We start from the raw sequence: 16,241 nt of genomic DNA on the forward strand, positions 1-16,241 counted from the left end.
TTAATCCTACCCTTTGTGATTTGATTGTGTAATGGGTGTTATGGAACTTCACCAGTGGGGATGATATTACATACCTTGATGAGAGCATTCTTGTAATCTTTGCTTTCTATATTAAATGTCAGTGTCCTCTCTTTGGTTGGATCTTGCCACGTGTACAGCATAGCATGCTTCGGACCCAACAAATGCTGGTCAGGGACACCTTGTACATACCTTGACGAGAGCATTCTTGTAATCTTTGCCTTCTCTATATTAAATGTCAGTGTCCTCTCTTTGGTTGGATCTTGCCACGTGTACAGCATAGCATGCTTCGGACCCAACAAATGCTGGTCAGGGACACCTTGTACATACCTTGATGAGAGCATTCTTGTAATCTTTGCCTTCTATATTAAATGTCAGTGTCCTCTCTTTGGTTGGATCTTGCCACGTGTACAGCATAGCATGCTTCGGGCCCAACAAATGCTGGTCAGTGATGCCACTAGTAGACAAACAGAAAAACAGACAAAAAAATTAGAGCTGTGTTATTTCTTACACTATACTTTATGCTAAGGACGGAGGCCCAATGGTTGGGGCGCGAGCTTTATAATCGAAAGGTTGCGGGTTCGAGCCCCACCACGGCCAGTGTGTTGCGTCCTTGAGCAAGATAGCTTAATTCCCAATTGCTTCACTCCACCCAGGTATAAAATGGGGAGCTGCTGGGGGTAATCACAATCTAAGTCGCCGAGAGTAACTGCGCATCAGCTGCAGACTAAGACTTGGTGAAGCGGAAATGATTCTGATATATCCTAATGGCAGCGGAATAATTGTTGAAGTGTGCTGATAATTAGGTCATGCCTAGCTGAAGCGCACGTTAAATCAAACAACTTTTTTTTTTAATACTTTATGCTAAGGCAAAAAATAATTCGTGTTGTGTTGTCCTCCTCTGTAATTTCAAAGCTTGGTCAGTCAGTCATTTAGCAGTAGCTCTTTAGTTCTTTAAGGTTGGTCTGAACCCTGGAATTTTGGAAACTTACGGGCCTTATAACTGCTAAATTGTTGGTCTAAATTATATAAAAGTATACATATTTAGAATGGCAAAGACTTGATAAGTTCATCTGTGAGGTCAAATTTGGGCCAAAATGGCACTTTTGGCCCAAAATCCCCAAAACGTACCCCAAATGTACCTGGATTGATTATGTGATGGACAACCCAGGGGCAAGCTGCCCCTGCCTGTACATAGACAACAACTGAATTAATGAGACCTGGAGGCATCATGCCAACCACTGACGAAGACTGCAAAGCTTTCTCCATCTAATATCAATGGCTGTTACACGATCGAGTACAATCCTGATACTTGGCAAAGGTATACCCAAAAGGTCGCGAAGCCACATGATCTTGGCCGAAAAGGGGGCTTGTAGATGCATTACCTGACAGGGTCATAATAGGCTTAGAATGTTTTACAACTCAATACTCACACTTGGTGAAAGTGTACTGCTTGATCAGTGAGGTCATTGACCAGCTGGATGGTAAAGTTATCCTTTTGAAACGATTTGAACACTATGATGTTCCCAGTCTCTGCTACATGAACCTCAACTATCGCTCCTCCCATCTGAAAACAAAATCAGTGCATACAAATTATTATTCCTACACAATTTATGGGGAAAAGAGAAATTGCGTATTTGAAAGTGGTGCGTCATTTGTGACCAGTATTTGCGACACTTTCAGTCCGTTCAGCTAAGCTGCAGCTAGGCTGTCACTCCATATTTTATTTATTAATTTCATTCTTATTTAACCTGGGTAACCTTTCAATGCACTAGCATTGTTCTCCCAAGGTGCCCAGGTCAACAACATCTTTAACCAACTCATCACGCCCTCTATGGTGACTCCTGTTGCCTATAAAAGGAAACCGTCAGATGTGATGAGTTGCCAGTCTGATGAAACCAGTGCAGTGGTGAAACGTCACTAAAAATGTGATTCTAACATCTTCATTTTCATTGGATTTACACAAAAAAGGACTATGTTAACAGTAAAATGTACAGTTTTTCCACAGAAGCTAGCCTACCCTGGTCCGAGGGTGCCAACATGTCCATGGAAGTAACTTATCTTGTCACATAGGTATGTCTTTGCCAAGCTTACCTCCGATTCTAGCTTGAGTACTGTTGTATGGGGATCAGTAAATAAGAATCCTTTGGATGTTGCACTGCCACTATCTTTCTCCATCACAACCATCATCTGGTCTTGTTTCTTGTCCACTGGCCAAAATGGAATGCACTGTGTAAATACAATAGTAACAAACTCTTGACCTGACATGCTACATTAACCCTAACACGCCTGAATACTACAAAATACTACTTGCGTGCATCTCTCGTGGTGTGATGACACAATCGCCCTAAGTGATATATAGGCATGGTTTCGCTGGCCAGCGAAGCCCAAGACCTGTGGCAAAGTGTCGCCGATCCCGTGCTTGGCATGCGAGGGGTCTCGGGTTTGAATCCCACCCAGAGCAAACAACTTCTCTCTTTCTTTCTTTTCCCTAACGGGTTAGGGTTAATGATAATGATTATCAAAACTGTTTGTCGTAAGGCCAGAGCAACTACTCCTCTAGCTGAGTCATATATATTTAGAGAAGTAGCGGCCCTACAGACTTTTTATTTGACGAAGAATATTCAATGTAACATATCTACGTTATTCAATCTATTCCCATTCTATTTCCAGTACTGTTTAAGTTCTAATGAATGTTTGATATATTACACCAAATATTCTATGTCGAATACTCGGAGTCTGTAGCGGCCCTAAATTTCAATAGCCATCAACCTCTCGAGCACAAACTGGGTGTTATAAGAACACTTAAACACCGTGCCAATGTCATCTCTTCTGACCATGAGAAGCTGGAACAAGAACTTCATCATGTTCAACAAGCATTGTTGGTTTGTGGCTACACTAAATGGGCCTGGAACTTAACTGGCAGTAACAAGATCACTCCTAAGCCTCTTGCTCAACGTGATACCCCCACGGTGGGTCACATAAGCCTGCCTTATATCCAAGGGGTTACAAAAGCCCTCAGCAGGAAGATCAGGAAAGCAGGGGTAACGGTTCATGTCCGGCCTATTAACACTATCCGCAATATGCTTGTCAGTCCTAAAGACAAAGTTAGCAAATCCGACCAGTACATGTGTTGTCTACGACATTCAATGTGAAGACTGTGACTCTCGGTATATTGGAGAGACAGAAAGACCCCTTTGCAAACGGTTTAAAGAACATAATCACGAGAGCTCACCGGTTGGGTCCCACATGAAAACTCAGTCATCAATTCAAGCCTGAAGAAGTGGACATATTAAATACAGACTCTAGATGGTTCCAGCGGGGGGTGAAAGAATCCATATACATTGCTGCTCACAACCCGGATCTCAATAAGGACATGGGCCGCCACCACCTACCAGCCGTCTACCAACCTGTCATCCTGTCATGTGACTCTGACGTCATATCTAAGTCACATGACCAAAATCCCGCTCCAGTCAACCACTCTTGAAAAAGTCTCGTCGGATGACGGACGAAAATTTGAGTATGTCAAATTTTTTGTGTGACCAGTTTTTTCCTCAACAGGCCCTAAAGGTTTTTTTTTTAGCTGCTGCCGTGAATCTATCGTCTCATATGTGACACGATCTGCTCCACGGGGGCCAAAGGAGGCATTTTTAAAAATTGAGTTGCTATAATTATTATTATAATTATTATCTTGTAGTAACATTAAGCTATCATATACTGAAAACACCAAAGGTCTAGCATATCTGGTTCTTAAGTTATGAAGTTTTGTGATGTGTATTTTCTTATGTATTTTCTTGTTTTTTACTCCATATTTTTGCCTTTATCTCAATTTCAAATTTGCCACCTTTGGCCATCATGGACCAAATTGTATCACATATAACAGGAAACATCATTATTTTAAATAGAACAACAAGTCAAAGCCGAGTTGTTTCATGTCAAAAATAATGATGTAGCCCTTGTGATATAAGACGATAGATGCACCGCAGCAGATAAAAACAATACCTTTATTCTCATTCGTAAACACTTCAATTGAAATAAAAAATATTAATCACAAGTATACATTTTACAATGAATTGCCTAGGGCTTAGATTCGATCAGTCTCGTTGTTGCTATTCGCCTGATTAATTCAAATACTGTGTTAGCGTATCGCGTCAACTCACACACACTGAACCGTATCATATCACATGGCTAAGAGCTAATAAGATTGCAGGAACTTTCTCAAGAGTTTATAAGAATGGTGAATATACTAGGGCATGTCACACCTCCAACAAGTTATTTGCATATTCAGCAAATGCAGGGGTACCCACTTGTATATGTGGGTACATAGAGACAACTAATGTGAACTGCCCTGCCTGAGTGTACAATTAATGCTCTGCTTCAACGGAAAAGTTCAAGTTTTTGAAATATTTTCTCAAAATATCAAGAGCTATCATAAGAACTACTGAACCAAAAATAGGCTTGTTTGTACTCATTTTAATGCATTTTGCATACTGGTTCCAAATATTGTCATGAAAATTTACATTTTTGAAATTTTTGAATTTTGAAATTTTTTTGAAACTTGTCGTCTGCAGTCGATACCCGCGTGAAGAGAGTTAAACAATAAGGTAGCACTATTTTGGATTGAAACACCAGGATGAAACTGACACAAATATCAGAACACAAGAGGTCATAGGTTTGGTTTATAATGGACAATCGTAACAATTGCCTATTATTTGTTAATGCAAGATACTTACCTCTCCTTTAGGTATATCATACCACCTGCCCATAGGCTCAGAACATGAGATATCATAGTCAGTTTGGTTCACACATACATAACGCGGAGTGAAAATCACCATCTTGGTCATGCCAAAGTTGCTCAGTTGAATATGAACTCCAACCTAAATGTCAGTCAAAAATATAAATATTTTATCATAAAAAATTAGTTCAGCAGCTCAAAAAGATGTCAACTGGGAATACATAATATGACTGAATATTTAAGATTTGAGTTGATAATTGGGAATAAATAATATCACTGAATAATAGTGAATATTCAACATTTGAGTAGATAAATAAAATGGGAATAAATAAAATCACTGAATATTCAAGGCTTGAGTTGATAACCTGTGAAAGTCAACAACTAAAAACTAAATGCAGATCGAGAAGAGAATTCTATGAATGATCTGAAAGTTTGATTCTTTCATATCAGTCCATTCTTGTTAACAATTTCCTCAACCAATAAAGTATATAATCAATCAATCACATAATTATGTTAAAACATAAATAATTAGTTTACCATCACAACCATTAGGTGTTACCATTTTTTAGAAGTTGTCTTGTGTATGTATGCCAAATAAGAAACAAGAGGCATCAATTTGTGTAGCTTCTGAATTTGCTTGTATAACTAAAAATACAGTAGGCAACCAGAAATAAACAATTCATCCCAGTCACTGCTTAACCCCCTGATCACTACCTGCCGATCTAACATTGCCTCTGATTGGTCAATTACATGTCATATCTTCACTTTAATCACCAATTAGAATGGAGCTTTGCTAATAATTCACCCCAATTTTTTTTTGTGTGGTGAAAGTATTCTAACAATGTTGCTGATTGGTCCAATTGATAAAGAAAACTTCTTTTGGGCCAATCGGCAGGTAGTTCTCATCGGTTAACATTTCATTCACATTTTCATTAATGTCATGAAGTGCCCTACTGCAAAACTTATTCACAAAGAATATCTGATCTAGCATTGCTTGTGTCAATAAAATATGTCACATCATAAAGTACAAAACAAACTTTTTAATTAAGAATTGACACATATCCTACATCAAAAGGTGGCTTTTACTAACAAAACACCAGACAGGTGTGAATTTACAACGATGGTATTTTCTTTCAAGACAATTCTATCTAACCATAAAACTAAATTAAGAAGGCAACAAAGAAATTGGCAGGTAGTTCTCATCGGTTAACATTTCATTCACATTTTCATTAATGTCATGAAGTGCCCTACTGCAAAACATATTCACAAAGAATATCTGATCTAGCATTGCTTGTGTCAATAAAATATGTCACATCATTAAGTACAAAACAAACTTTTTAATTAAGAATTGACACATATCCTACATCAAAAGGTGGCTTTTACTAACAAAACACCAGACAGGTGTGAATTTACAACAATGGTATTTTCTTTCAAGACAATTCTATCTAACCATAAAACTAAATTAAGAAGGCAACAAAGAAAGCTTAAACGTTATTAGGGCGCATTTGAAAGTTTAAAAAAGAAACATCATATAAGTAATAATAAAAAAAATACAAAACAATCAATTAGCAAATTTCAATTGCAAAGCGATAACAAGAAACAAACAAAATCTACAATTTCTTGGTGAAAAACATCAATATGTATCCAAGGAAAAAGGCAGGAAAATAAACATTTGATCTGCGATTTCTATCAAGCACTTAAAGCCATAATTATTGGTTAATTTGTTTTCAAACCTGGTATTTTGCCATATTTGTAATGTTTACACATGTACCAACTTCCACTTACCATATTTTCTGTATTAGATGCTCCCCCTCTAATAAACGCCCATACTTTTTTACAGTTTTAATTCAGACATAAACCACCTGCATTCTTTACATAATAATTGAAATATTGCTTACCCCCCCCCCCCAAAAAAAAACCAGTCTGAGTTGTGTAATTCAAAAGATCCTATATACCGTATTTCGTCAAATAGTCGCCCCCCCTCAAATAAACGCCCCACCACTTTTGTCAACCAAGATGTTTCAAAAATGCTGATATTTCCATGCTATCTTGTGTAGTAAGCTTACCAAGTTGCACACATGGTCGATAATAGCATCACTTTTGGGCGAAAATCTGGATTGGAAACCCAGAAGTGAACCAGAAGTCAGTGTTTCTAGTTCATAGTTCGTCATTTTAGCGTGAGTTTTAAGTTTACCTAATGATTTTAACGGGAATTATCGTTCTAAAATTGACCTTGAATAAACGCCCCCCGTTTGGAAAATGTAACACCCCCGGGGGCGTTTTTTTGACGAAATACGGTAATGTAAAAAAAAAACATAAAGTAACAACCAATCAAAAACAAGAAACATTCTGCAAAATAAAATGAATGTAGTAGGGAGCAGTCAAAATGTATTGGGCTATTCCTGGTGAAATCCATACACCCCCTATGGAAGACGTGATCTTAATCATCCACACAGGGAGTATGAGTTTTAAATGGGATTACCTGAATGAGTGCTTCTAAGGTCATGTTTTACATAGGGGGTATATGAATTTCAACTGGAACAGCCCTTTAACAAGCAAGTACTGGCAAATCAATTCTGCAAAATAAGTTATGCGACCATTCACTAGTTTCAGTCAATATCCCAGCTGGTGGAATAAAATTAGGCTAATTAGTTCAGACTTGCAATGAATCAAATGTTTAATTAGTTAAAACTTGTAATGTATCAAATTATTTAACAAAAACCTTTTGCAATTTCAAACAGGCATGCGATGATTTCAATGATACAGGCAATTAAAGATGAGATTATGCTGTATGAATTAAGGGTATGGGCATATGAGACTAAGGGTATGGGCATATGAGACTAAGCCAAGGCAATAGAGAGATTTTGGTTCATGTTACATGTATACAACTTCACCTCACTTCAACAGGAAAAAGTTTCTGTTTCTTACTCAGCGTCTATGTAAAATACTTCCAAAATAATCATCTGTTCTTCTTAATTACTATTTTGTTTTAAGGCAGTAACTTATTCAGATGTCTTCTTGTAAATCTGAACCCTGTTAGTAAAATTTCACCTTATAAAGACATGTATTAAACAAAACTTTTAACTGACCATGCACTTTGTGTAACAATGTTAATATATATAGCCAAGGTTGGCCAGTAGTGAACCACAACAACTGGTCCAATCTGGGTTATTGGTAATGTTGATTAAAAAGTTAAGTGTGAGTCCTGATTAGCAAGTAGTATACCTACATGTTCATATGATTAACTGACACTTGCACAAATAACAAACTTTATATAAATTAATTTCAAAAACAAGAGCACTGATTGTGCTGTAGCCTCGTCTGAATTGAGCCTTAACTTGGAAAAGGGTGATTATTATAATTAGGGAGCCAATGTGACCTCCAGGTGACTTTTGACACTGGATGACCTCTAGTTGTTGTTACATGCGCATCTCTCACACCTTCAAATTCATTTCTAGTAAGCATTTGTCCAATCATAGCCATTTTCTGAAATTACGTAAAAATCATGTATATGACCCACGTATATGACCCCCGAGTGACCATTGACCTTATTATTTCCAGGAGAAAATAAGATTTTTAGTACTTGTGCATATTTAACTCATTTTACCCAAAGATATCCCTTGACCTCAACATCTTTCAGGTCACCATAAGTCCCCCACCCAATGATCATTGCTACCCAGTTTCATTTCACTAGGGGTGATACTTGTAGAATGGCATCTATTTTACGAGATATGAGACTCAAAGCAAATTAGCACATTCATACATGCACATACTGACAGAAATAGTGAATGCATGGTCTCGTTCTGAACAAGTTCAGATGAGACAAAAAGGAATACATACGGATTAACACCACCCCAAACCAAGTGCGGAGTTACTTCCCATCACATATAGCCTCACAATACCATTACTATTAGTACTCACACTTCCCATTAAAAATACACTGCCTTCCCTTTTAAAGGATATTCTTGTCATAGAATAAATCACATGTAGCTAATATACATCAGTTACACTGTTGTGCAAGTATCACCTTAAAATAATAACAAATCAGATAAGTAGAACACAAAATAACTGTAGCCTTAATGTACAAACCAGGAACCAAGAATCAATTTGGATTCTCACATGAGTGCAACAATATGTGTGAGGATCACAAACCAGGGACCAAGAATCAACTTGGATTCTCACATGAGTGCAACAACATGTGTCAGGATCACAAACCAGGGACCAAGAATCAATTTGGATTCTCACATGAGTGCAACAATATGTGTGGGGATCACAAACCAGGGACCATGGATCAATTTGGATTCTCATATGAGTACAACAATTATGTGTGATGATCACAAACCAGGGACCATGGATCAATTTGGATTCTCATATGAGTACAACAATTATGTGTGATGATCACAAACCAGGGACCATGGATCAATTTGGATTCTCATATGAGTACAACAATTATGTGTGATGATCACAAACCAGGGACCATGGATCAATTTGGATTCTCATATGAGTACAACAATTATGTGTGATGATCACAAACCAGGGACCATGGATCAATTTGGATTCTCCTAAAGATTAAACAGTCTGCTGATTCTGGTTAAATTTGCTTGAATCAAATTCAATCTGTTCTAAATTTCACAAAACTAAATTTTGCAAAACAGTGACATACCATCTCAAACATGTACTACCCAAAAGCAGGTCTTGAAAATATAATATTATTACGCTCAAACAACATAACAGTTTAGAGACCCTTCTTGTTAGTCAACTCCTCATTGTTAGCAATGAATAGTTAGTTGATAAAATACAACTTTAATTCATATTGATTTGAGTCAGTTCATTTATAATCATATGCATTTGAAAATTAGTTTACAGCCAAATTAAATCATACATGCTGATACCCTGGAAATACCTTGTATTTTTCTATTTTTGTTTGAATTCTCTTGAAAGAATTTTAAATTTGATTATTTCATTTAAAAAACTCTAAAACAGAAAGAATACTTTTCTAAACACTCCAATAGATACAAACCAGCACAAAGAAAAAACCCTTTTTAGTGAACTTTGAGGGTCATGTCATGTCAAAGTTCACAACATAATGTCCATCCTTCAAATCAAAGTACTGTCTAGTCTACAAATTGAAATACTGCCCAATATAAATCAGATGCTCTTTTCAACAAGAGAAACACTAATATTTTTAAATATTCATGAAGATTGTGAAAACACTAATGACTAAAAATGAAAATAAAAACATAACAGTAATGATGAGGACAAGATGCAATGACTAAGCAATATCTACAAACAGAAGTCAGCAGCCATTTTAGCAAGCATTAGGTCAGTACAAGAGAAATGTGCAATTAACGTTTGTGATGTGTTAGAATTAAAAACAGCCATCGATGGTTAAGAAGAGAATGTCTTTTCTTACGCTGTACACTTCTTGGGTTTTCGCATCCCGCCTCCTTGAGCCTGTGGGTAAAGAAATGGCATCATGCATATGCACAGATGAGTCACGACATACATGACAAATGACCAATGTGGCTTGACATTATATGATACAATGAAGATGTCAGCGGATTCTATAACAGGTATTCGTAAAAGGTGAGGTAACAACTGAGTTCTTGGGCTAATATGGGTTCGAAATACCAAGACAAAACTTGTTGTGTGCATTCTCATATAAAACAATTTCAGACCAAAAGTAACCTGATTTGCAAATTTGCATTAAGGTGAACTCAATCTTGGTATGTACAACTTCTCAATTTCTCTTGACCCCTCCCCCCAACATTTTGGCCAGTATGCCACTGTCAATTGGACCAAGACCCGTTTTACCAGTCCAACTTCACTCTTGTTGAAACTCTCTCAAGAATCCAGTTTCACTCAAAAATTACGGGCAGAAAATCACACATTGCACCATGATGTCACATTACATATATATTTACATATAATTGTGTTTACAATTATTTCCAATACAATTTCTTTGGTACATGATGGACACAAGTGGCTACAAATTTCAGAATATTATATTGAAACCATGGATAACTATTGTTTACTAACTACTACCAAAGTAAGTATCACCGTGTGAGTATCATATCTTGAAGTGATGGTCAATTTAAAACAGTGTAACCCATGGCACAAGTCTTGTTGCTTATATCCAGGGCCGGATTTACCTTTTGCTAGCCCCTGGAGATGGCACCATGATTGGCCCCTATGACTCTTTAAGATTGAAGTTTACACACACCCGCCCACCCACCCCCACCCACTGTAACGAATTTTTTTCAAGAATTCTTGCTTCAAGCAGCTTGTGTATCCTGAAGTTGCTTTACCATGACAAATAAGTACACAAATTTGCAATATTAATGCTAAAATGGAGCAAATAAAGACAATTGGGCTATTCCAGTTGACACCCACATTACCCCTGTGGAAGATTTTGGAAATATCTTCCACTAGGGGAGTATGTTTTTCAGATGTAATTGGTCATAGTTATTCATTTTGAAACCCATACTCCTCTGTATTATGCTTTACCTATATCTTCCACAACTGGAGTGAGTATTTCAAATAGAAGTTACCCAATTGTCTATTCTATTTGAAACTCATCCTCCCTATGTGGGAGATCATAGCTAAATCTTCCACAGGGGTAGTATGGATTTTAAATGGAATAGCCCATCCTCAAACTGGGCCAAAGGAAGATGCACATTGCAACTTATTCCAACGTTCTCTTCTTTTTTTAAATTAAAAAAATAATAATTTCCCTCTTAAAAATGTTGACCCGCACCCAGATCATGACCCCTGGACCCGGGCCCACTGGCAAATCCAGCCCTGCATGTGCATGTCATGTTAGTGAACCTATATTCTTGTGATACTGTAAACTGTTGATTTAGTAATTGACTGCCTTCATAGGTGTTATTGGTGAACATTCTTGGGTGTATCCTCTGTATTATAAGAAAGCATGAGGCACAGAATAAGCCTTATGTCAAAACTTCATTGAGGGAAATATAGCTTTAGGTTGTAAGCTAGAAAGTTATATACTCCTCATACAAAGTTATAGGAACTATATTTGAATACAGTCACTATAACTTAATTCTGTTCTTGCTAACACAAAAGATACACTCCAACTTTGCATCTTAGAGACGCACAATCTGAAATGCCTACTGAAATAGGTTATTCCATTTAAAATCCACACTACCCCTGTGGAAATATCTTCCACAGAGGGAGTATGAATTTCAAATGGAATTAACACAATAGCAGCTCCATTTGAAACTTACTCTCCCTCAGGGGAAGATTCAGGTTGAATCTTTCTCAGAGGGTGTATGAAATTCAAACAGAGTTGCTTAATATGTTCATTCTATTTGAAATGCATACTCCCTCTGTGGAAGATATTTCCAAAATCTTCCACAGGGGTAGTGTGGATTTTAAATGGAATAGCCCAATGACTTTCAGAGTGATTTCATAGTGTAGTGTGTAGGCCCTCACAATTTCCATGCAAGCTATTCTGCATATGATACACCACCCAGCAACTGAGGTAGTGTTTTGACTTTGATGGGACCCACTATAATAGTACCATGATCAATTAGATAGCTCCAATGTATATTATATGATAGATATTGTGAATTACTATTTCCAATTTTACAACCCCTCTTGTGCCCAATCAGATCAGGAGAAATACAAGATATGTTCAAAGAAGAAGAAATCTTAGGGTGTCAAGAAATTTTTATTTGAAGAGATTTATAAGTTTTGTTCACACTACCAGACAAAATTGATAGATAAAATAGAAATGCATTGTTATTAAATTCACCCAGGTACAAAGAAGGGAGATGGGTGAGATAGGAAGAGAGTGAAAGCATATTGTAACGAGAGCAAAAGTAAACTTTTACAAATTCTTGTTTCGTGCAAGTGCAAAACCCAAGCAATCTTGATGACTACCATTCAACTGTGCATTACCGTTCATAATATTGACTGCTCAGTACCAGAAGTGGGTAAGTGCAAATCACATGTTCATTTCAGCAGCAAAATGGACTGTTAAGTCTGCCCTCCATAATAAATGCAAGTGACTCTGGAGTATATGCATGGTCACCTAAACAGTTAGTTACACACAAGTGACCATGCTTAGACCCCAAAGTCACCTACATTTTTAATGGAGGGCAGAATTAACCATCTATTTGTTGCAGAAATTAGTAACATGTAATTTGCACTTACCTACTTCTGGCACTGAGCATTCGATATGTAAGCTGTGAGGGACCACCCTGTTTACCATACAAGTTAGCTCTGTGACCCTGTAGAGACCTGATTTCACAAAACTTACAGCACAACTCAAGTTTTCAGAGTTCCCCGTGTCAGTTAAGCTTTGTTGAATTTTCAGATTAACATCTTGAGTTGCAGTGCAAGTCTTCAAGAAACTAAGTCTCCCACCAATGCCCCAAGTGAAAGCTTGCCTACATTGTACAAGCTAGTCAGCCATTTTGATTTTATACTTACACACATAAACCTTACAGCCTACAAAGTGTGCCGGATGATGGTTGCCATGGCAATCAACCGGATGCGGCAAATATTGAAGGTGCAAGACAGATGAAGATGAGGTAAAGAGGTGGTAGCAAACACACACAAAGACATGAGGTAGAAAAACAAAATCAAAATCATGCAATAAAAAGAAAATTATCACTGCCATAACTTTGCAAAATGATAGCAATTTAAAAGTCTGAACAATTTTGTCAGAAATATTGACCTCAACAGAAGAATTTAACAGTTCTGTTTCAACAGTTAAATGCTACTCTTTCTTTTATTTACAGGTACGGAATTCATCACTAATCAAAATGTAGAACCATATCATTTCAAGTCCTAATATGCTGGTAGGAATACTTATGCAGCAAACCAAATCACAATAAAAACTGTGTCGACCCTCATTCATCTGGGTAATTAAGAATTAATTTTAATCTGGTCAACCAGATTTACCTATTTTTTGATGGACGAACCGATGTTGCGAGTGAAACCTTCAGTCTCCAGCTAGGTTATGATGCAAATAACTTTTCTCAAAAAACTTTCTCACGGCTGGGACAGAATCATAAAGGACATTCCTCACCAATTGTCATCAATACCGGGGGTTTCCGGTTCTCAGGTCATTTGCATCACAACCCAGGTGAAGACTGAAGGTTTCAGTCGCAACGGTGGTTCGTCCATTAAAAAAAATAGGTATGTCTGGTTGACCAGATTTAAATTAAATCTTAATTTAAAATCAAAATACCATTTCTGTCTCTTCGACAAAATGAAATATGAATATATATATATCTTCTACAAATGTTTCAATTTTGTTTTTGTAGCAGTGTGATTTGGTTCTACATGACTAGTAAACGATCAGGAATTCACCATTGCTGATGACAGAAAAACGGTTCTCCAAATATTCCAATAAAAATATGGATGGTGTTAAACAGATTTGAAAATACTTTCTGTAAAACTTCAGTAACATTGACCATTCTGTAAATTTTGTTATGGCAGCTAAAAGTAAACTAAAAAGTATACATGCAAAGAGCAACAAATAAATATTTACAAAATAAAATATACTTACAAACAAAATAATAATTAACATAAAGTAATGACAATAAAACTTTAAGAGGGAAATTTAAATATGAAAATGAGTTATTCCAATTGAGATCTATACCCCCTATGGAAGACATGACCTTAATCTGTCACACAGGGGTTGTAAAATTCAAATGGAGTCACCTATTCAGGTAACCCCATCAGGCCGTTGCAACTCGTATACCAGCGCAATACAAAAAGGTGGCGACAGCGTTGGCTTTCCCTGTGTATTATCCTGCGCTTAAATGGCGTCCGATGGCGTCGCCAACAGGCACCAAATTGGAAAAGTAAAGAAAAATGCTGCTGCCTCCACGATAGTACTAAAAGCTACGTAAAAAAATATGCGTAGTGCTGTGGAGACTTATGCTAATTAAAGAAACATGCTGCTGCCACCTACGTCGACATGGTGACGTCGCTGGGGTTGCAATTCCATCGCACTTCGTGCTCTATTCTTCTTCCATGACCCCATTTGAAATTCATACTGCCTTTGTGGGAGATTAAGGTCATGTCTTCCATAGGGGTTATTGCATTTCAACTGGAATATCCCAATGCAAGAAGTAAGATGCATAAAAGCACATACACCATATTCAAAACTCAAAACAAATTATGGATGAATAATTCACAAGGCTTGTAAAATCACTGTACACAGTTGGGTTCCTCTACCTAAGCTGTACATTATGTGTACCACAGTGTATCAACACTTTAGTTCTTGACATTAGCCAGTTGGGCTAAGGATCCTAAAATACTACAAGGTGGCTATTATAGGTATTATAGGTAGGTGACCGCATATGTACTATAATACCGGTTAGAGCATGAACTATGGGCAATAATTCCTATGGAGAGTATAATGGTTGTGTAAATGGTAGAAAACAGCAAATGCAGCTTGCATGGGTCACAGCAAAGAATTGAGCATTGAATGCATAGAAGGGTCAGACAGAGAATGGGTGCACTACTGCAATCATGGGAGCATTATAATCTATGAAGTTCCCAAGCAAGTTCATGAAATTCAATAAATCTGGTAGATATGTCATCAAAACGTATGGCGATATGAATTCTATTACCTCCTCTGTCCATTATTCAAAATTGTGCACTGTGATTTGCCTAAACGCATCACATAAGAGTCCACTAATTGCAAAAATGTGCCCTAATTGCATCTATAATGCAGTGAAATGTGACACATTCTACACAGATCATTACGTGTGGTAGCCTAACCAGTGCAAGTTTAAGGAGGTTTAAATCCTTTCAAAATAAATTTGAAATGCACACAAAAAATTGATACTACTAACACTCCTATCCCTGAAGAAAAAAAACATAGTAAATTTAGCTACTCTCTACCCTAGACATACATAATTTCAAGTATTCTAATAATATTAAAAAGTAGCATGAAAGTTGCAGAAAATAATACAAATGAAACAAGGCTAAAAAAAAGTATACATACACTGTTGATTTTCAAATCAATTCAGCATTACCATAAGCAATACAGTGAAGAAGATGAAACAACAGAAAAATCATGTGGACAATTCTCTGAGAGCTTAATATTACAGATGTTAAGGTGGTAATACACCCCTTGATAAGTTTGTGACTATTTTTGCATTTTTCTCAAAAAATAACAACACACCTGTAACAAAAGTTATGTATATTATAGCGGCAAGGAATCCAGTTACTACACTGGAATTTCAGTGACTCAAGACAAGCGGTACGTTATTTATGATAAGAAAAGAGGTACCGCTAGAATGTACCTCATTTCTTAACGTATACAATGAACCACTTGTCTTGAATCACTGAAATTTCAGTTAAGTAATTGGATTCCTTGCCCCTATAATATACACAACTTTTGTTACCAGTGTGTAGTTATTTTTTGAGAAAAATACAAAATTAGTCACAAAATTTATCAGGGGGTGTAGTACTACCTTAATAAACATGAGAAAGAAGAAAA

General features: G+C 36.9%; 1 protein-coding gene across 1 annotated transcript in view; it reads right to left on the reverse strand.

Moving 5' to 3' along the window:
• The window catches only part of LOC140141806 (intermembrane lipid transfer protein VPS13A-like), a 172,320-nt gene that overhangs the window by 16,099 nt on the left and 139,980 nt on the right, over positions 1-16,241 (reverse strand). Inside the window, exons 53-56 of the mRNA XM_072163669.1 lie at positions 4,752-4,895; positions 2,113-2,247; positions 1,452-1,585; positions 349-475 (exon numbers count right to left, since the gene is read on the reverse strand). Of these exons, the coding sequence (XP_072019770.1) occupies positions 349-475; positions 1,452-1,585; positions 2,113-2,247; positions 4,752-4,895 (540 nt within the window). The remainder of the gene's footprint in view (positions 1-348; positions 476-1,451; positions 1,586-2,112; positions 2,248-4,751; positions 4,896-16,241) is intronic.

Source organism: Amphiura filiformis, chromosome 20 (assembly GCF_039555335.1).
Source record: "Amphiura filiformis chromosome 20, Afil_fr2py, whole genome shotgun sequence".
NCBI lineage: Eukaryota > Metazoa > Echinodermata > Ophiuroidea > Amphilepidida > Amphiuridae > Amphiura > Amphiura filiformis.